The 20979-nt window shown below is 42.4% G+C and overlaps 1 protein-coding gene across 1 annotated transcript in view; it reads right to left on the bottom strand.

The window, feature by feature from the left end:
* Nucleotides 1-20676, bottom strand: part of SMG1 (SMG1 nonsense mediated mRNA decay associated PI3K related kinase) — a 122788-nt gene extending 102112 nt beyond the window's left edge. Inside the window, exons 1-2 of the mRNA XM_073362322.1 lie at nucleotides 20408-20676; nucleotides 648-811 (exon numbers count right to left, since the gene is read on the bottom strand). Coding sequence (XP_073218423.1) covers nucleotides 648-811; nucleotides 20408-20496 — 253 coding nt within the window. The 5' untranslated portion in view covers nucleotides 20497-20676. The remainder of the gene's footprint in view (nucleotides 1-647; nucleotides 812-20407) is intronic.
* Nucleotides 20677-20979: the final 303 nt, after the last annotated feature.

The raw sequence follows: 20979 nt of genomic DNA, 5'->3' as shown, positions 1-20979 counted from the left end.
ACAAATGTCACTTTTTTATATAGATATAGGAACATACTTCATACTTTCTCCAAGCACCATGAAGTGTTTTATCTACCAACTTCATAATACTGTGGGACAAACAGATATCACACCAATTTTATAATAAAGGTAAGCTGAGGCAGAAAGAAGTTAAACAATTTGCTCAAGATTACAGCGAGCGGCAAAGTACAGACTAGATCCCAGAAGTAAATTCCAAATCCACTGCTAGGATCACTAGAAAAATAGTGATTCCCATAAGAGATCAGACCTACGGTCCATCTATTTCAGTAACCTACTGCCAACAGCAACCAGTACCAGGTATTTCAGAGGAAGGAGCCAGAAAGCCATAGCAGACAATTATGAAATAACAGAACCACAGCAAAGTTTCTTTCTAATCAGTCAATTAATACCTGTTTTTTTATTTTATATAATGCAACTCTGGATTTTCTCATTATCCATATCAAATGTCTAATATTTTTTGAATCTTGCTATGTTTTAGACTCAGTTATATCTTGTGGCAATCAGTTTCACAGATTAACTACGCTTTATGTAAAGACAATCCCTCTTATCAATTTTAAGTTTTCTGCCTTTCAGGGTTTTTTTGGATATCCCCTGGTGCTTTACACATGAAACAGAAATCCATATACCTTTTTCTTCATTCTGTATGTCAGTGTGGACTCTGATATCATCGTGTCTTTGTCGAGACACCACAGCTGAATTTGAGGGTTGTAATCCATAGGAGGCAGAGCTGCCCCGGTCTCTGGATGCAGGGTATTTTAAACTGTCTTGATCAGCTGATGCACTGTCAGATCTACAAAAAGAAAATTATTTTTATGTAAGAGTACACTAAAAGAGGGGTTCACATTTATGAACACAGCTCACATTTAAAAACAATCCAATAATCTTCTTAGAAAGAAAAATAAGACTACACTGTATACCCTAGCTACTTGTAGAAGAAGCAAGCACCTTAAACTTGTGCCTTGAATCAGAACTGAGTAAGCACAGTTACAGAACACAAAGGTAATGTGTTCTAGCGGGTCAATGCCCCACTGTAAGAACTACGGTCAAGTTCTCAGACTTGGATGGACTGCATGGAATGTCAGATCTTGATCAATTCGGCAAGAAAGAAGAGATGGACAAAAAGAGAAAAGCAGATTGAGCTCTCTGTCACACACCCACCCCAGCCAGGAACAAACACCATGTAGTTAACTGTGGAGGAACTAAGAACTGCTCCAAGGTAATTCCTCCCTGTAAGCAGACATATTGTTTGCGATGAGCTGCATAATACTGAGATGAGATTTAAAGGGAAAGTGACTGTGGAAGAATTAAACCTGCAAAGTAAGAACTGTTACCCTTTTCAAGGGTCAAGAAATTACAAATGACTTTTCAGGCAATTCCTTTGCAGAATGAAGTTTAATTTGTGATGTCCCAGAATTGGAGATTTTAAAAAACCAAATCATAATAAGACTATCACACTAATACGTCTCAAAATAATTATATAATAAGAATTTTTACCAAATATTTTCAGTACCTCTCAAGTATAATGCAAAAGTATAGCAGCAAGTTTAACGTTAGGAAGTTATTTAGCATACACAGGATAACTACAAAACAAGAAACTGAGGAAAGACTATAAAGGTGCATTACTTTCATTAAGTGTGTTGGATATACTTTATGTCATGCTAAATAACTTTGGGGGGGGAAGAGTGGGGGGAGTGACAAACCGAAACATCATTCATTTTCTCCCCATATATGTCAAGTGAATTTGACTTTGAATGCTGTAACTTCATTTAATATTCTGAAGTTATTGGTTTTGCATATCCAAGTCCAGTATCTTAAGTTAATTAAGACCAGACTCTTAAATGCTTTCTTATAAGTAGCATTGGAGGTTTTAGGTTAAATCAAGTGAAACTATAACCAACAAAAATGATTTTTATACAACACACTGAATGATACCTGAGTTTACATTGCTGAAAATTATTCACAGAGGGGGCTGTTCAGCAAGCCATAAAGATCTCCCATACTCATTATGAGCTTTTGTTTATATTTAATAATTCAAGAAAAAAATGATAGTCTAATTTTTCTACTCTTAAATATAAACCCCCCAAAAAATCAGAAGAGAAAATATGACAAATCCTCAATGGTCTTCCAATAAAAACGAAACAGGTCACTATGGTAAGAGCCAAGAGGCAAATTCAAAACAGTGGAATTAAATACACTTTGCAGGCAAAAAGGTTACCAAACCAAGAAATAGTAAGAGATTTATTTCTTCAACCATTTCTTAAAAGATGCCCTCAAAGATCAGCTTCCCAATCTACAAAACAGAATAACAGTCGAGGGTTAGTGCTTGTCAAGCACTTTGCAGGTGAAAAAACCACTAAAAATATTATTGGGGATTTAAAAAAAAAAAAAAAACATCTGTTTTCCTGAATTCCCCAATGCCCACCCCAAATTACAATTTTGTCCCCAGTCTACAGACTCAAGTAGCTAAGAGTCCCAATTAATACTTTCCTATTGCAACACAGACAGATGTCCCTTAGGCCCAAATCCTGATCCAACAGGGAAAGCCTGAACAAAAGACTTTGCTCATGAGAACTAACTGTGGGCTGTGAACATGCCCACACAACTGGACTACAGTCACTACTACAGCATATGGTATTAAGTAGCAAATGAAGCCCATTTTATGCCACATGTATCTGTATCATACTCCAACTCCACTTACATGGCCCTTGCACATTTTCTCCCTCCAGGGTAAACTGCAGAAATTTCTAGTTCACGCTCAGGGAGATGGAGAATGTCCCATATAGCGTGTCTGCTGTCTCAGCCACCCAATGCAACAGAGCAGCAGATTTTCACTTGCTTTGAGCTTAAACACCCAAAAGTTTCATAACAGTTGGCTCCTCTGATAACCATGACCTTCCAGTACAGTACACTGTACTATCTCGTACTGTCAAAATGGGTTGAATTTGGGGTAGCATGGACGCAATCAGACGGTACTGGCCTCTGGGAGCTATCCCAGAGTGCTCCATTGCGACCGCTCTGAACAGCACTCTCAACTCAGATGCACTGGCCACATAGACAGGAAAAGGCCCGCAAACTTTTGAATTTCATTCCTGTTTGACCAGCGAGGCAAGCGGCAGGTGAGTGCAGAGCTCATCAGCAGAGGTGACCATGATGGAGTCCCAGAATCGCAAAAGAGCTCCAGCATGGACCGAACGAACAGGAGGTACGGGATCTGATCACTGTACGGGGAGAGGAATCCATGCTAACAGAACTCTGTTCCAGTTTTCGAAATGCCAAAACATTTGTCAAAATCTCCCAAGCCATAACAGGGACCCGAAGCAGTGCCGCGTGAAACTTAAGGAGCTGAGGCAAGCCTACCAGAAAACCAGAGAGGCGAACAGCCGCTCCCGGTCAGAGCCCCAAACATGCCGCTTCTATGATGAGCTGCATGCCATTTTAGGGGGTTCAGCCACCACTACCCTAACCGTGTTGTTTGACTCCTTCAATGGAGATGGAGGCAACATGGAAGCAGGTTTTGGGGATGAGGAAGATGAAGATGAGGAGGCTGTAGACAGCTCACAGCAAGCAAGCGGAGAAACTGGTTTTCTCGACAGTCAGGAACTGTTTCTCACCCTGGACCTGGAGCCAGTACCCCCCGAACTCACCCAAGGCTGCCTCCTGGACCCACCAGGCAGAGAAGGGACCTCTGGTGAGTGTACCTTCTTAAATAGTATACATGGTTTAAAAGCAAGCGTGTTTAATGATTAATTTGCCCTGGCATTCGCGGCCAGTACAGCTACTGGAAAAGTCTGTTAATGTGTCTGGGGATGGAGCGGAAATCCTCCAGGGACATCTCCATAAAGCTCTCCGAGATGTACTCCCAAAGCCCTATCAAAAGGTTTCTGGGGAGGGCAGCCTTATTCCGTCCACCATGGTAGGACACTTTAGCACACCAGGCCAGTAGCACGTAGTCAGGAATCATTGCAGAACAAAGCATTGCAGCGTATGTTTGCTGGCATTCAAACAACATCCGTTCTTTATCTCTCTGTGTTATCCTCAGGAAAGTGATATCATTCATGGTCACCTGGTTGAAATAGGGTGCTTTTCTTAAGGGGACATTCAGAGGTGCCCGTTCCTGCTGGGCTGTTTGCTTGTGGCTGAACAGAAATGTTCCCCGCTGTTAGCCATGGAGAGGGGGGAGGGACTAGCCATTGGTGGGGGAAGGCAAAATGCAACCTTGTTAACAAAAGCACATGTGCTATGTATGTATGTTAACAGCAAGGTTTACCATGAAAAAGAGTGTACCCATTGTTCTAGAAAAGGTGTCTTTTTAAATACCACTGTCCCTTTTTTTCCCTCCACCAGCTGCATGTATTTCAAGGATCACAGGATCTTCTCCTTCCCAGACGCTAGCGAAGATTAGAAGGCGAAAAAAACCGCACTCGCAATGAAATGTTCTCTGACCTCCCATACTGACAGAGCACAGACGAATGCGTAGAGGCAGACAATGTCAGAGTGCAGGAAAGTACAAAATGACCGGGAGGAGAGGTGGTGGGCTGAAGAGAGGGCTGAAGCTGATAGGTGGCAGCAGTGTGATGAGAGGAGGCAGGATTCAGTGACGAGGCTGATGAAGGATCAAACTAATATGTTCCAACATATGGTTGAGCTGCAGGAAAGGCAGCAGGAGCACAGACCGCCGCTACAGCCCCTGTGCAACCAACCGCCCTCCTCCCCAAGTTCCATAGCCTCCTCACCCAGATGCCCAAGAACGTGGTGGGGGGGTCCCCCTCTGGCCACCCAGCCACTCCACCCCAGAGGATTGCCTAAGCAACAGAAGGCTGGCATTCAATAAGTTTTAAAGTGCTGTGTGGCCTTGTCCTTCCCTCCTCCACCACCCCACCCGGTGCTTCCCTCCTCCACCATCCCTTCCGAGCTACCTTGGCAGTTATCCCCCTATTTGTGTGATGAATTAACAAAGAACGCATGAATGTGAAGCAACAATGACTTTATTGCCTCTGCAAGTGGTGATTGAAGGGAGCAGGGAAGGGTGGTTAGCTTACAGGGAAGTAGAGTGAACCAAGGGGGGGTGGGTTCATCAAGGAGAAACAAACAGAACTTTCACACCATAGCCTGCCCAGTCATGAAACTGGTTTTCATAGCTTCTCTGATGTGTACCGCGCCCTCCTGTGCTCTTCTAACTGCCCTAGTGTCTGGCTGCGCGTAACCAGCGGCCAGGCGATTTGCCTCAACCTCCCACCCCGCCATAAACGTCTCCCCCTTACTCTCACAGATATTGTGGAGCACACAGCAAGCAGTAATAACTGTGGGAATATTGGTTTTGCTGAGGTCTAAGCAAGTCAGTAAACTGCACCAGCGCGCTTTTAAACGTCCAAATGCACATTCTACCATCATTCTACACTTGCTCAGCCTGTAGTTGAACAGCTCCTGACTACTGTCCAGGCTGCCTGTGTATGGCTTCATGAGCCTTGGCATTAAGGGGTAAGCTGGGTTCCCAAGAATAACTATAGGCATTTCAACATCCCCAACGGTTATTTTCTGATCTGGGAAGAAAGCCCCTTCCTGCAGCTTTTGAAACAGACCAGAGTTCCTGAAGATGCCAGCGTCATGTACCTTTCCCGGCCATCCCACGCTAATGTTGGTGAAATGTCCTTTGTGATCCACCAGGGCTTGCAGCACCATTGAAAAGTACCCCTTGCGGTTTATGTACTCGCTGGCTTGTGCTCCGGTGCCAAGATAGGGATATGGGTTCCGTCTGTGGCCCCATCACAGTTAGGGAATCCCATTGCAGCAAAGCCATCCACTATGACCTGCACATTTTCCAGGCACACAACCCTTGATATCAGCAGATCTTTGACTGCATTGGCTACTTGCATCACAGCAGCCCCCACAGTAGATCTGCCCACTCCAAATTGATTCCTGATTGACCGGTAGCTGTCTGGCATTGCAAGCTTCCACAGGGCTATTGCCACTCGCTTCTCAACTGTGAGGGCTGCTCTCATCTTGGTATTCTTGCACCTCAGGGCAGGGGAAAGCAAGTCACAAAGTTCCATGAAAGTGCCCTTACGCATGCAAAAGTTTCGCAGCTGTTGGGAATCGCCCGAGACCTGCAACACTATGCGGTCCCACCAGCCTGTGCTGGTTTCCCTGGGCCCACAATCGGTGTTCCACGGCATGAACCTGCCCCATTAGCACCATGATGCCCACATTGCCAGGGCCCATGCTTTGAGAGAAGTCTGTGTCCATGTCCTCATCACTCTCCTCGTCACCGCACTGATGTCACCTACTCCCCTGGTTTCACTTTGCCAGGTTCTGGTGCTGCATATACCGCTGGATAATGCGCATGGTGCTTAACGTGCTCCTAATTGCCAAAGTGATCTGAGCGGGCTCCATGCTTGCCGTGGTATGGCATCGACATGGAAAAAAGGCGCGGAACAATTGTCTGCCATTGCTCTGACAGAGGGAGAGGCGACTGAAAACATGGCTTACAGGGAATTAAAATCAACAAAGGGGGTGGCTTTACAACAAGGAGAAACAAGAACAACTGTCACACAGAATGGCCCCCTCAAGGATTGAACTCAAAACCCTGGGTTTAGCAGGCCAATGCTCAACCCACTGAACTATGCCTCCCCCCGGTATTCCAGGCAGGACTGAATCTCCATGAAACTTTTCAAGGTGCCCCTGACAGACCTCACCGAAACGATTGTCGGCTGTTGATTTCACAGGGGAGGGGAGGAGCAAAGAATACAAAACAAATCTGGTATATTTCTTGTTTTGATCCACTCCATCTATCTTTTACATCTTTGGCTGGCAGCAGACGGTGCAGTAGGACTGCTAGCCATCCTCATCTCCTGGCTGCTCGGCAGAAGGCGGTGCAATAGGACTGCCGGCAGGACTAAAGAGAATGACCTGGTCGAGTCACTCCTATTTTAGTCCCTGTGCCCATGTCTGCCCAGATGCTCCTGACCGACCTTACCAGGGAGGCCAAGAGCACCTCGGACATGATGACGATGGTTATCAGGCTTATTGCACCGCCTGCTGCCAAAAGGCAATGAGCTGCTGTTGTGTAGCAATGCAAAAAAGCCAGCACCCAGGAGACGTACGGTGTCAGTGAGCTGAGTGGGCTCCATGCTTGCCGTGGTATGGCGTCTGCACAGATAATTCAGGAAAAAAGGTGCAAAACGATTGTCTGCCGTTGCTTTCATGCTTGACGACATGTACCCAGAACCACCTGCGACAATGTTTTTGCCCCATTTGGCATTGGGATCTCAACCCAGAATTCCAATGGACGGCAGAGACTGCAGGATCTGTGGGATAGCTAGCCTCGGCACTGTGGAAGCACTCCGCCAAGTTAATGCACTTAATGCACTGAGAGCATTTTGTGTGGGGACACAGACAATTGACTATATAAAACCGATTTCTAAAAAAACGACTTCTATAAATTCGACCTAATTTCATAGTGTAGACATACCCTAAGTTGAGTAAAGCATTAACTGACTTCGCACTTTTAAACTCAGGGGGGTTTTGTACATCAGTTGACCTGAGAATTGTACATATTCTTGACTAACCTCACTTCCTGAAATGTTGCTTTCTTTTAAAAAGAGTGTTTTAAAATCTTTTTATTGTGGTGAAGCCTACATGCTCTACAAGCCTGTAGATGCTTTGAGAAGTATTATGTACTATTGTGGTTCTGTGTTTGGGAGCAGAGTCTTGCAAACTAACAGAATCAAGAGATGCCGGGCAACCTTGCATAACAGCCCATCAACTGCAGAAGGGAGAGTGGTGTTTTGTTTAAATAAAAAAGCTCTTTTGCCCCCATGCATCTTTCTCAAGCAAGCATTATTATCTCTTCTAAAAAGTCTGTTCCTCTCCTTTGCAATCAATGTTCTCATTTCAAACAACCATCAATTTCTGATCCTCTCTCAGCAGGCACAAAGGGGCCACTTCAATACAAGTTTTTGGTTTCCTGAGAATAGACTTAATGATTCAACTATGACCTGTCATGCTTTGAAGATGGATTCTCACACTGAAGCAAGCTTGTAATAAGAAAATTTATGCAAAAAGCAATTTTCTTAGCAATCATTTCAGTATTACTTTGTTACTTATTCAAAAATGTGTGTTTAAGTAACAGCGCATATTCTCTTTTTGATTTGATCTTATCAGAGTTCCATGTGTGACCTCATAATATGTCACTATGGAAATTCAGCCTCTATATTTCACTGAAGGAACAAAGAGCAAGATGACTGCTGAAATCATGGCTTGTGCGTGCTTATCCAAATATGTTTGTACAATTACTGGTAAATACTAAGAATAAAACCATAAAAATAAACCCATTTTCAATCATTTAAAGTTTAAAAGCTTCTTCCTATATTAGAGTACATGTATTTTGGAGAGAGTGCTATCTATTTTATCCACTTTAAAACCATAACACACTTTACATAGATACTTACAAATACAGAACCTTTTCAGTGACTTGCATTTAAAAGTATACTTCCTTGACCTGTCTCCCCATTTCCTCTTTTATGATGCAATACAATTGTGCCATCAAACATCAACCAAATTAGATATACAAAACTTGTATTCTTGCCTTTCTAAACGCATGCCTGTATTTTAAGATGGCACTTTTCTTGTTCATAAAGTAATATTTATATTTTGACTAGATTGTGCCAGGCAGATAAGTTTGAGTTATGAACATAACTATTAATGCCGTCTCAAAGTCTTGTGGAACGCCGATTTTATATCGGTCACATATTTTGACATGACCTCATAAGAGAACACACACAGTGTGGTGACCAAGCCATTATGCAGTGGTGCCAGCAGACCAGCTCAGTCACAAATACATGATGAGATATCAGAATAAAAATTGTGCAGTTGGAATGAGATGTGAGAAACCAAATGAAGGTGGATAACCATAACAACACTATAAGGTGTTGGATGCACTTCCACAGGGCAGTGCCAATTAGATACTTTTAAGTTTTTGTTTCTATATGATAAACTCATGATTAGAGAGCAGACAAAGAACACAGAATAGTATGGATAGAAGATGCACTATCAGGTAACAGAAGAGAAGCAAATCAGCATAGCTGCCTACTGAGCAATTTCCTTGCCCATACTGTGATTGTTTTTGTGTTGCACTTTGAAACTGGGAAGCTCACATTCACAAAGCAACATTCTGAATTCTCTTTCCCCACCTATCAAAAAAAAAAAAAAAAAAAGAGCAGTCCAGTTTATTAAACACTCAAATAGTCACTGCATGTTCACAAAAGTTACTATACTCATGTTCTAACAAATGAATAAGGAGACAGGCAGAAATCTCTTTGGAAAAGGAGTACACTTAATAGTCAGTCAAAAGTAGAGTCATTATGATTGGAGAAATACATCATCCCGTGAAGGTCAGTGACCTTACAAATAGATTGGTTTCTTCCCTCCTAGATGAATATATTGATTATAGTTCCAAGTCAGTAAAAATAACCTATCATAGCATCTGGGTGGAGATAACACTTTTAGGATGCCAGAAGGGTTTACAATTTCTATGGCCTTGTCTACAAAGAAGCAATTCACTGGCATGGCCACTTCAGATTAACTATTCTGCTATTATTTAGCTATCCCAGAATAACTGTCCTCTGTGGAAATTACTCTGGAATAAAAGTGACTTTATAGCAGATTAGTTAGTCTGGAATAGCCTTGCTGGTCAAGTGTTCCATGCAGACAACCCCCAGTACCTACGTGCCCAAGGTAGCAGGGTGGATTGATTTAAATCTCCAACTGGAAGGCCTCAATTTAAATCATCAATTTTAAGCAACTTTTCCATTTGTACTTCAGTTATTTTTTAAAGAAAGGTGCATTCTGACTGGTTGATATAACCATTAAAATGTTGATTTACAACTAAATAGAGCCATTACACTAGATTTGGTACATTTTTTTGCACTATAAATAAGGCTGCGTGTCTGTCACAGAGGTCATGGATTCCGTGACTTTCCATGACCTCCGCAGTAAAGCAGTGGCCGGTGCGGCTAGCTCAGGGGTTGCCTAAGCAGCAGCAGTTTGGTTATGCGAGTGGACTCAGGGCCAGGTCGGGGTTGGGGTGCGGGACCAGAGCTCATGGCGGGGGCAGCGCACAGAGCTGGTGGCAGGGGCAGAGCACAGAGCTCCCCTGGCCTTCCCTTCCCCTAGGAGCTGCAGGGACATGCCAGCCACTTCCAGGGAGCTGCAGGGATCCGGGTAGGGAGCCTGCCAGACCTTCCAACCCCCCGCCCCCCAGAACCACTGGGGTGCTAGGCCACATGCAGCCGCTGCCCGGCCCACCCCAGCTGCGCCCCCTGACCTCCACCAGGAGCCCCGGCCCGCTGCGTGCGCCCACCCTACAGTACCTGCCCTACCCCAGCCCATATCCCCCCCGACACACACCTGCGGTGCCCAGCCCAAGTTTTAGTTAGGGGTATACAGTACAATGAATTTTTGTTTACGGCACGTGACCTATGCATGACTTTTACTAAAAATACCCTTGACTAAAATGTAGCCTTAAACTATAGCATTTATTTATTTAAACAACTATTAAAAGTTTAATGTTTTCAGATTCTTATTAACTGTACATTTTTAGTATGTACTAGTATTTAGTATTAGAAGATGATGAATATATTGTTTATTTACAAGATAATTAGTTTTCTACTCATGATTTGTGTCCGGATGCATTAGAAAGGTGACTAGAATTTAACTAAACACACAAAACAGCATATAAACTGTTTTAAACAAAACAAGCCCTTAATACAGTACATGACCTATTCTGCCATATTTATAAAGCTTGATACTAAAAGTTAATTTTTTCCCCTGATTTTTTTTTTTAATACAGAAGAGTAGCCTTTAACATACAGTTTGTCACAGAGGCTCATGGATTCAGCCTACTTATTTAAGAGATTATAATAAATTTAGGCCTAAAACAGATTTGGTACTAAATTTAAGGTTAATTTTAAACATATTTACTTTTAAAATAAAATAAAATATTTGTTTTTAGTTTTTGGTTTTTTTTTGTTTGTTTTTTTAAAAAGTCAGATTTGTACCCACCTTGCAAGGTAGGCATTTTTTCCAGAGGAAGTTAATTATTAAAATATTCACTCTTAGCAGAGATTTTATAACCTGCAACAGCACAGGTGAATGACTGACTGAACATCTAGCCTGTTTATTGGTCTGAATTAGCCAAGAGACTCTCAATGCTTAGTATTCTTCACACCCCCTCTGGCATACAGCCATTCAAATTAAATCCTCTATAACTACCCACTCACAATCCAGCACCAGGATTATGTGATCCTGGTCAGTTTCACACTGTGCCAACAAAAATGACAAAATCACTACTGTGCTAGAGCACAGGGTGGTCCACCAAAGCGCTTGGGGTCAACAAGACACCAATGAAGGGTAGAAAGGAGTACAGATAACAAATGAGGTGACAATAGTAACTGACCTTTCTGATAGCTACATGTTGACAAATCAAGATGGAAACACTGAAGGAGCAGAGGAGTTATACATCCATCAGGTAGAGTGTATTTTGCCTTGAGGTAATATATGAATTTGAAAATATGCTGTCCAAAATTGAAGTTGAGGTACATTTCTAGAATGAAAAATAAATCCCTATGGGTCACAGAACTGCTCTCCTTTCTCCAAAATACGTAGAAAGAAATTGGCATCAAAATCCAGTTTAAAAAAAAGGGGTGGGGGTGGCAGGCTTTGATCTGCGTTTCCTGCCCTGTTTGCCAAGGCTGTTTTTCAAAAGCAAGCTCCCACTTCCTGAAACCAAAGTCCAAGCACCTGAAAAATGGGAGAAAACTTCCACTGCTATTCCACCCACCCCCACATTTTCAGGAAAATGGGAAGGAAAGATTATCCCTTTCTCCCCCAATTTTTATTTCACAGAATTCAAAAGATAAACCTAGGCAACAGAGAAAAAGGCATTTTTAGTCAGAATGTTTAAAACGGTGTTTGCTGATGCCCATTTAAATACAATTAGAAATGCTGTGGTTAAAGAATCCTCCCAATGACCAAGACGACAATGTCTACTTCTGTATTTGTAGTGTCTAGCACAATAAGATCCCAGAAATGATTTGGGCCTCTAGCTGTAGTAGCAGGGATGATCATAGAACATTCTGAAGAAAGGATATCTTTATCAGAAGATTCAGTTCCACTGACCATTCAGTCAAGACATGGGAGATCACAATCCATTTGCTCTGAGACCTGGAAGAGGTCTTCCAGCAAAACTAGAAAAAAAACCAAGCTTGATATTTCAGTTATTTACCAAGTTATTAAAAAGGAACAAAAAACAACATCTTCCTCCCCCCCCCACATCATCTTACAGGCCACTTTTATATAGAATTAATAAATGTATAATACTTAAAAATCCATTGCAGGTCATTTTAAAGACTAGTAAGATTGACGAGGAAAATTATTCACAACAGTTTTCATGAATGTTTAGATAATAGCACTAATGTGGCCAACAAGGATGAAATATTACATATCAATCAATTTCTGTAAAGCAATTCAGTGGACAACTGAACTGACTGATTTCAAGATTAGAAAAGCATGGCATTTGGGACAAACTACTGAAGCTGATTCAAAACAACGACAACAGAAATAGAATACTTGTTTAAAAAAAAAAACAACAACAAAATACTTCAAGGAGGCCAGCAGTGAAGTGTGGCGTCTGAGTAATTATAGGTAAATATTCATCATATGAAGGATCTCTCTTACCGTAATTTTACTAATGTGATCACTGCTACCTCAATTCTTTCTACCTTCATTTTACACATTAAGCCTTATTGCTCTTTCTTGTCATATAAAATTAAAACATAATCCCCAATACAACAGTAAAACTGCTTGAATTAGAAAAAAGTATCTTTGAGCTCGTTATAATCTCTTCATTCTGAGTGGAATAGGAATCCAATACACTGCAATATTTTAAAAAGGTTTTCTGTGCTAGAAAAAGCATTCTACTAGGATTTCGCAGTATCTCTGTTGGGAACACGAACCACAACTATCAGTTGTTACCTCAGTAAGTTATCTTTTCAGTGCAAGCTGGCACCAAAAAGGCAATAGAGCATGTACACAGTAAATGGACTTGTGCAGGTAACTCTCTGTATACTACACTACATGCTTACGTTATCTCTATACAAGTTTGAATCCTTGACATAATTAGCTTAAAAGTTCTGTATATTAGAACAGAAAATCTTGAAATCCACCTGCCACACTTGAAAAGAAACTGCTCCATGAACATTACATGAAACTGACAGAACATCTAATAGGAGATCCTGATCAAATTAATTATAATATGCTTTGATTCTTTGCTACATACAACGCTGAAACATTCAGAATATTCTGTGACTTCCAGTCTATCAAGGTTGATGACTTCTCATCTGCTCTCAGTCCTCACCTCCCTTTTTATCCACTGATATGGTGGCTGATTCTCTCCATGGTTCATTCCCCTCCACACCTTGACTCTTTTGCAAGACCCATCCTGTCCATCTGCAGCCTTGGCTCAGTCACAACATCCACTTCCTTCTGCTCCCATACAGCAGAGCATCTTTGGCAAAAAGCCTGTAATCAAGCTAACTTCCTTCACTACAAATGCCATCTTCCTAAACAATTCCACTTCTCCAACTTAACTGAATGTCATGTCCTGCATTCCAGCCACCTTTTCAACATCTTCGACTCAGTCCTCAAACCCTCCCTGCCTCCATTTCTCTCTCTGCTCAGGATGAACTTGTACAAGAAAAAGTTAACATAGGCAAAAGGTGACAACTTTCCCTCTCCCTTGGCTTCCTTCCTTTCCCAATCCCCTCCTATAGCTCTCTCCTGTCTGAGACATAGAAGTTTCTTGTCTGACCTTCTCTAATCCCTCCACTTGCCTCAGTGACCCCATCCCATGCCATCTCCTGATCTCCTCTCATACCCTCATTTCCTCTTCTCCTCAACCTGTCACTCTCCTCTCGCTCTTCCCCTCACAATACAAACAAACATGCTTTAATCCAGTGGTTCTCAACCCTGGGGGTACACAGAGGTTTTCCAGGGGTACACCAACGCTTCTAGGTATTTGTCTAGTTTTACAACAGGCTACATAAAAAGCACTAGTGAAGTCAGTACAAACTAAAATTTCATAAAGACAAGGACTTATTTATACTGCTCTGTATACTATACACTGAAATGTAAGTACAATCCTTATATTCCAATCGATTTATTTTATAATTATAGGGTAAAAATGAGAAAGCAAGCAATTTGTCAGTAATAGTATGGTGTGATATTTTTGTATTTTTATGTTTGATTTTTTTAAGCAAGTAGTTTTTAAGTGAGATGAAACTGGGGAGTACGCAGGGAAAAGCAGACTCCTGAAAGGGGTACAGTAGTCTGGAAGGTTGAGAGCGACTGCTTTAAGAAAGACTAGAACAACCTTGTCCCCCCTTGCCTCTCCAACACCTTCTTCCATCTATCTGTAAGTTCATTGAACACAGACAGCCCCCCAACCTGAAGCAAATACTCACCAGCAACCACACACCACACAACACTAACGCAGGAACCTACCCCTGCAACAAAGTCCGATGCCAACCCTGTCCACATATTTATTCAAGTGACACCATCATAGGAACTAATCACATTAGCCACACCATTAGGGGCTCGTTCACCTGCACATCTATCAATGTGATATATGCCATCATGCACCAGCAATGCCCCTCTGCCTTGTACATTGGCCAAACCGGACAGTCTCTACACAAAAAGAATAAATGGACACAAATCTGACATCAGGAATCATAACATTCAAAAACTGGTAGGAGAACACTTCAACCTCTCTGGCCACTCAGTAAAAGATTTAAGGGTGGCAATTTCGCAACAGAAAAGCTTCAAAAACAGACTCCAAGGAGAAACTGCTGAGCTTGAATTAATATGCAAACTAGATACTATTAACTTGGGTTTGAATAGAGACTGGGAGTGGCTGGGTCATTACACATATTGAATCTATTTCCATAGATTATTCCTCACACCTTCTTGTCAACTGTCTAAATGGGCCATCTTGATTATCACTACAAAAGTTTTTTTCTCCTGCTGATAATATCTCATCTTAAGTACAGGTTTCAGAGTAACAGCCGTGTTAGTCTGTATTCGCAAAAAGAAAAGGAATACTTGTGGCACCTTAGAGACTAACCAATTTATTTGAGCATGAGCTTTCGTGAGCTACAGCTCATCGGTATGCATCCGATGAAGTGAGCTGTAGCTCACGAAAGCTCATGCTCAAATAAATTGGTTAGTCTCTAAGGTGCCACAAGTACTCCTTTTCATCTTAAGTAATTAGCCTCTCAGTTTGTAAGAAGAAAAGGAGTACTTGTGGCACCTTAGAGACTAACCAATTTATTTGAGCATGAGCTTTCATGAGCTACAGCAGTTTGTAAGGTAACTTCCAATTTATCTGTATGTGTTGTATGTATATATATTACTATATGTTCCATTCTATGCATCCAATGAAGTGGGCTTCAGCCCACGAAAGCTTTTGCTCTAATAAATTTGTTAGTCTCTAAGGTGCCACAAGTCCTCCTTTTCTTTTTGCAGATACAGACTAGCACGGCTGCTACTCTGAAACCTGTCATTGAACACACTGGTTACAATAGCTTTCTTTTCTCCAATTCCATCCTTGACCTTCTCTAATTTGGCTTCTGTCACTTGCACTCCACTGAAATCCCTCACCCCAAAATCTCTAATGACCTCTTCCTAATCAAAGTTTAGAACCAGTATTCCATCCTCATCCTTCTTGACCTGTCAGCCACCTTCAACATAGTCAACCATGCTTTTCTTTGAAACCTTGCCCTCCCTTGCCTTTCATGCTTCTGTCCTCTCCTGGTTCTATTCCTACCTCTGTAACTGGTACCACAGCATGTCTTTTGGTAGATCCTCTGTATCACCTGTCCAACTTTCTGTGGGGGTTCCACAGGGCTCTGTACTTGGCCCCCTTCTGTTCTCTCTCTACACCTTATCTCTGGGGAATATCATCCACAAAGACAAATTGAATGACCATCTCTATGCTCATAGATCTACCACTTCTCACCAGATATGTCTCCTTCTGACGTGTCCTTGTGGTTGTCTGTCAGCTCAAGCTGAATACAGCTAAAGTAAGAGCTGTTAATCTTTTCCACCAAACCCTCCCCATTACCCGCTTTCTCAATCACAGTGGACGATACCACCTTTCTGCCTGTTATTCAGGCCTGTAACCTGCATGTCATTATCATCTTGGATCTCTCTCTCTAGGTCCTCACATCAAGTCTATGTATAAATCTTGCCGATTCTTTCTGTATAACATCTAAGATACAGCCTTGTCTATCCATTCACACAGCTAAAACTCTTATGGGGTCTCATCTCAATCATGTCTACACTGGGGGTTAGGCCAACTTAACTACAGCATTCAAGGGTGTGGATTTTCTGATCCATAATTTTCTAATGTAGCTCAGGCCTAAAATTTAGGCTATAAGCACTTTGAGGGCAGGGACCATGTTTTTGTTCTGTATTTGTACAGCACCTACCACACATGTATCCTAATTCATGACCAGGGGTTCTAGGTGTCACAGTAATACAAATGAATAATAATAATTCAGAACACTAACTTACATTGCATGAGAAGGATAACTTCCATTTTCAAGAATTAAATTCCAGGATTGAACTTGTATCTATCAGAGTAGTTTTGGAACTTTTACCAGTCAGAGCTTTTGTTTCTTACTTTTCCATATACATCCTCAGCTACCAGATTGTTTGTGTCTTTTTCTGTTCATAAAGAGAAGTTCAGTTATTCCAGAAGTAATTCCTGATTACAGGAGCAGGCGATTTAAAATCTATCTATCCTTTCTCTCCATAGCCTGAAAAGGTGAACGTTGAAACCATGGTTCTAGTCTTTACCATTACGCTGCATCAGTAGACATCAGTTTGCTTAATATTACTGTGTTGCACAAACCCTGCTTTCCTGTCAGTGTGAAGAAGTACTGTGTGTTGCACAGTTAATTCAGCCCCACGCTAAAGATTAATAGCAGACAAACTAGCAGAAGCTACACAGTGATATGACTTCTTAATTTTTTTCTTATTTCCAAAAGCCAAAGGAAGTGGAAACTTGAAAGTTCAGAAAGGTAGCAATAGAGAGTCTAAATCTGATCAAGTCACCTGATCAAAGTTCTGCCACATATACTCAGATCTTGTCCATACACAGTAAGCTATATCCATTTAGAAACAGATATAGTTAAACTGGTACAACCTCCTAGCATGGGTACAGTTATTCAGGAATAAAGGAGCTTATAGTATATCATATAGCTTATTCCTGGTCAATATACAGTGTTACAAAAACTTTGTGTAGACCAGCCCACACACACCTGACAGGTATTGCCGCATTCACATGGGCACGAAATTCAAATTCTGCTTCACCAACTAGACTTTATTAGAGATGGATCTGAGCTACAAAAATCAGAACCACATTTTTCACACCTCAAAGCTCAGGAAGTTTTGATTCTGATGATATAGTTCAGATTTCATCTCATTTATCACATTTACAGATAATTAAACTTCAAAACACAATATCCTAATTAAAGGGATACAGCCAACTTCAAAAATAGTATTTCCATTTGAAAGTTCTGTGCCATGAAAGATTAGTGAAAAAAGTTCTATTTTCTTTTTTCTTGCACTGGAAATTTGATAGAATTTTTGCAATTTTGGTCCCTGCATACAACCTTTCTCTGTCCCTGCAAGAAGCTATTTACCATTAACCAGCAGCAACAGAGCTAGAACCGAACTGGTAAGTAAAACAGATGTATACACAGAAGAAGAAAAAGAAAAGAAGTCTGAGCATATTTTGTGTTATAATTGCTACCCAAAAGTTCATTCTAAACATAAAACAAGGAAGCAAAAAAATTCACAGCTACTTTTAAATTAAAAAAATATATCAGAACATACTATTTAAGGGAGTTCTATCAGATTTTTTTAAAATTCCTTGACAATATACCTTTGCAAAGATTTTTTGCATGTTGAAGGCTCAAATAAACAACCATATATTGATTCATATGGTCAAAGTGATCTTTGTATTATGGTAACATTTTTAGATTTCATATATATGTAGAATTAGCTCTCAACTCTCATGGTGCACATTTTTATACTCTTTGGGGTGCCTAGTAGATAAACTAAGGGGTAAAGCTAATTGCTGCAAGTTTAGGTTGCTCCCGAGGACAGCTACAGATCTCACTTATTCCTTTACAAATGCTCCAATTTCATGATCCTCCGGATGCAGAGGACCAGGCCCCATTCACATTAGGAAACTAACTTGTCAGTGACAATGGTTCATCTCCTCTAAGTCTCTCTTTCTGTAATACTGCTGAATAGTTTTGTTCTTACAGTGCCAACAGTTATACCATTTTCACCTCCTCCAGTTCAATGGTTTTCAGTAAGTCAATTTCTTAGCATAGACAGGGCTTCGGCATCTGTAAAGCACATTTTCTATGCTGAAAATCAGATGGGTCCTATGAATGAATGAATATGTCCTATCAGGAAGCTGTTATCACAGCTGTCACCGTATCAGCAGAGACAAATTGGTTAGTCTCTAAGGTGCCACAAGTACTCCTTTTCTTTGTACATCTAATGCTTTCCCTTGGGGGGAAAACTCTGGGTCAAGAGCTTGAAAGTTTTTGACTTCAAGTATGGAGTCCATTATTCCCTAAATGATTGCCTGCAGAGTAAGGGAAGTACCAGACTGTAGGCCATTAGAAGTCCTCCATTGTTACTGAAGAAATAGGATGCCACAACAGGACATCAATATGATGGCTTGCAAATTTCTAACTTTTAAACTTACAATTTACTACACCTCAACAACTAAAGAGATCAGAATCTAGTGAGGTCTGATCACGTAATCATTTAAATGTTGCATGCTTTTTGCATACTTAACATCCCTAGCATGTGGAGAGCTGACTACTTAGTCAAAATGAACTTTTGATTCTTTCACATATATGAAACTAATGTTCCACACATACAATAGCAGGATCCACTTCCACATCCATTCAATCTATCAATTTAATAAACTACATGATACTGACAGCAAACTTCAGAACCCTAGTCCCTTTCTCTGCCAACTTAAGTTTTAGTAACATTCAAACAAAGCCAAAAAAGTTTGACATAGAAACAATTAAGTCAAAGGACTTAGATACTGTACTTCAGGCCAAATTACAAAGTTTTACAAAAACAACTTTAAAAATTAATATAGTAAACTAAAGCAGTTTAGCAACTACATGGGTGACAGGACATGCTGGAAATAGTTCAGATGCAAAATATACTTTTCACTTATTGAAATGTAATAACTGCAACACATCCCAAACAAAAATCCCATTAGTTTACTTACAACTCTGAACTACTTTTCCTTGATTAAAGAACAAAATTTATATATATGTTTTGTGTGCTATTTTTTTAGCCCTTGAAAGACCTCCAGTATGTTTGCAGCCTCCATTCTCCTTCAAGTAATTTCCAATTAAAAAACACAAAAAGAGAACAAAAATGCACTTACTGAAGGTTCCCGTAAATTCTGTTTCAATATAAGCAACTCAAAACGTCTATTTACCACTAAAGGAAAGTGCCTCCTACTATAAAATAAGTCACTGAGCAACAAAGTTGCTACTTACAATACTGTGTGGGGTGCCAGCAACAGCTGAACTGAAACACCTTAAAATCATCATACACCATAAATCACCTAGGACAAAACCCTGAAAGGCGAAGGCTAAATCAAGATAAACCCAACTAGGATCCTAGGACGTTACGTGTTGTGTGATATAGAAACATTTTGTCTCTCTAACCACCAATAGATAAGGGATTGCTTATATAGCAGGAAATACCCTCCACTGTCCACACGTCCTACCCCAGCTCTTTCCAGTACCCAGCAAAGTCTGGATCCTTTATATCAGAGGTGTCCTGGCGTTTCGTTCCCCATTTGACTAGGCCACATTAGAGAGGCAGTGCCCGTTCACCCCACACACCCCCCAATCCTGAGTGTGTAGGCCCCAACAGTCAGGGACCGGGTCACTCGCACCTCCTCTCCCCCGCCCCCACCAACTCCCTCTAGGCCCCAAGAGTCAAGGAATGGGTCACTCCCCCCGCACCCCCTCTAGGCCCCAATAGTCAGGGGGTGGGTCACTCCCCCCTCCCCATTTCCCTCTAGGCCCCAGCACTCAGGAAGCTGGGCCTGCCTACGTAGAAAGCCGGGGGTTTCTCCTCTCCCCCACACCTTCCCTCCTCCCAATCTCCACAGGCCCCAGCACAGCGGGAACAGGCCAGGCCAGGCCAGGCCCCCTCCCCGCGTGTCCCCGGAGGCCGCCTAGGCCGCGCCTCCCCCTACCCGAGCCCAACCCACCTGGGTTGCCAGTCATTCCAGCTCCGCGGGTGATAGTGCTGCCTGGTGCCGATGCCGCTCAGCCGAGACCCCGGGGCTCTGCGGCTCATTACCTTGCCCGAGAGGGCATGGCCGGCCGGGCAGCGGCGCAGGGCAGGGGCGGCGGCGGCGGCTCCTCACTCGCTCCCCTCAAGCTGCTGCTGTCTCACAGGCAAGGAGGAGACGACGGCGGCGGTGGCGGCTCCGCCTGCTGCTGCTGCCTGGCCGAACGGCATGCTGGGATCGCGGGCCATGGGGCCGCCCCGCTCGCCCGCCCTCCGCGGGGCACCCTGGGACAGCGGCCATCGAACGGGGTCACCCCCGCGGGGTCACGCGGGAAACCCCCCTGTACTGGGCCGGGGCGCCCCCGCTACCCGCCGTATCCTCACAACGGGCTTCCCTAACCTTTCCCTCTCTCCGAGAGGGCACACCCAGCCGGGGGGAGTCTCCGCAGCGGGGGACTCAGCCCTCTGCCTGCTGGCCCCCGCCCGGGAGGGGTCTCCCCGTGGTGTAACTCTCCCCTGTCTCCCATTCTTTGGTGTGTTCGGGGGGTT

This window comes from Lepidochelys kempii, chromosome 10, assembly GCF_965140285.1.
Source record: "Lepidochelys kempii isolate rLepKem1 chromosome 10, rLepKem1.hap1, whole genome shotgun sequence".
In the NCBI taxonomy this organism is placed as follows: Eukaryota; Metazoa; Chordata; order Testudines; family Cheloniidae; genus Lepidochelys; species Lepidochelys kempii.
The sequence above is the reverse complement of the archived record's forward strand: the minus strand, read 5'-3'. Positions and strand labels throughout refer to the sequence as shown.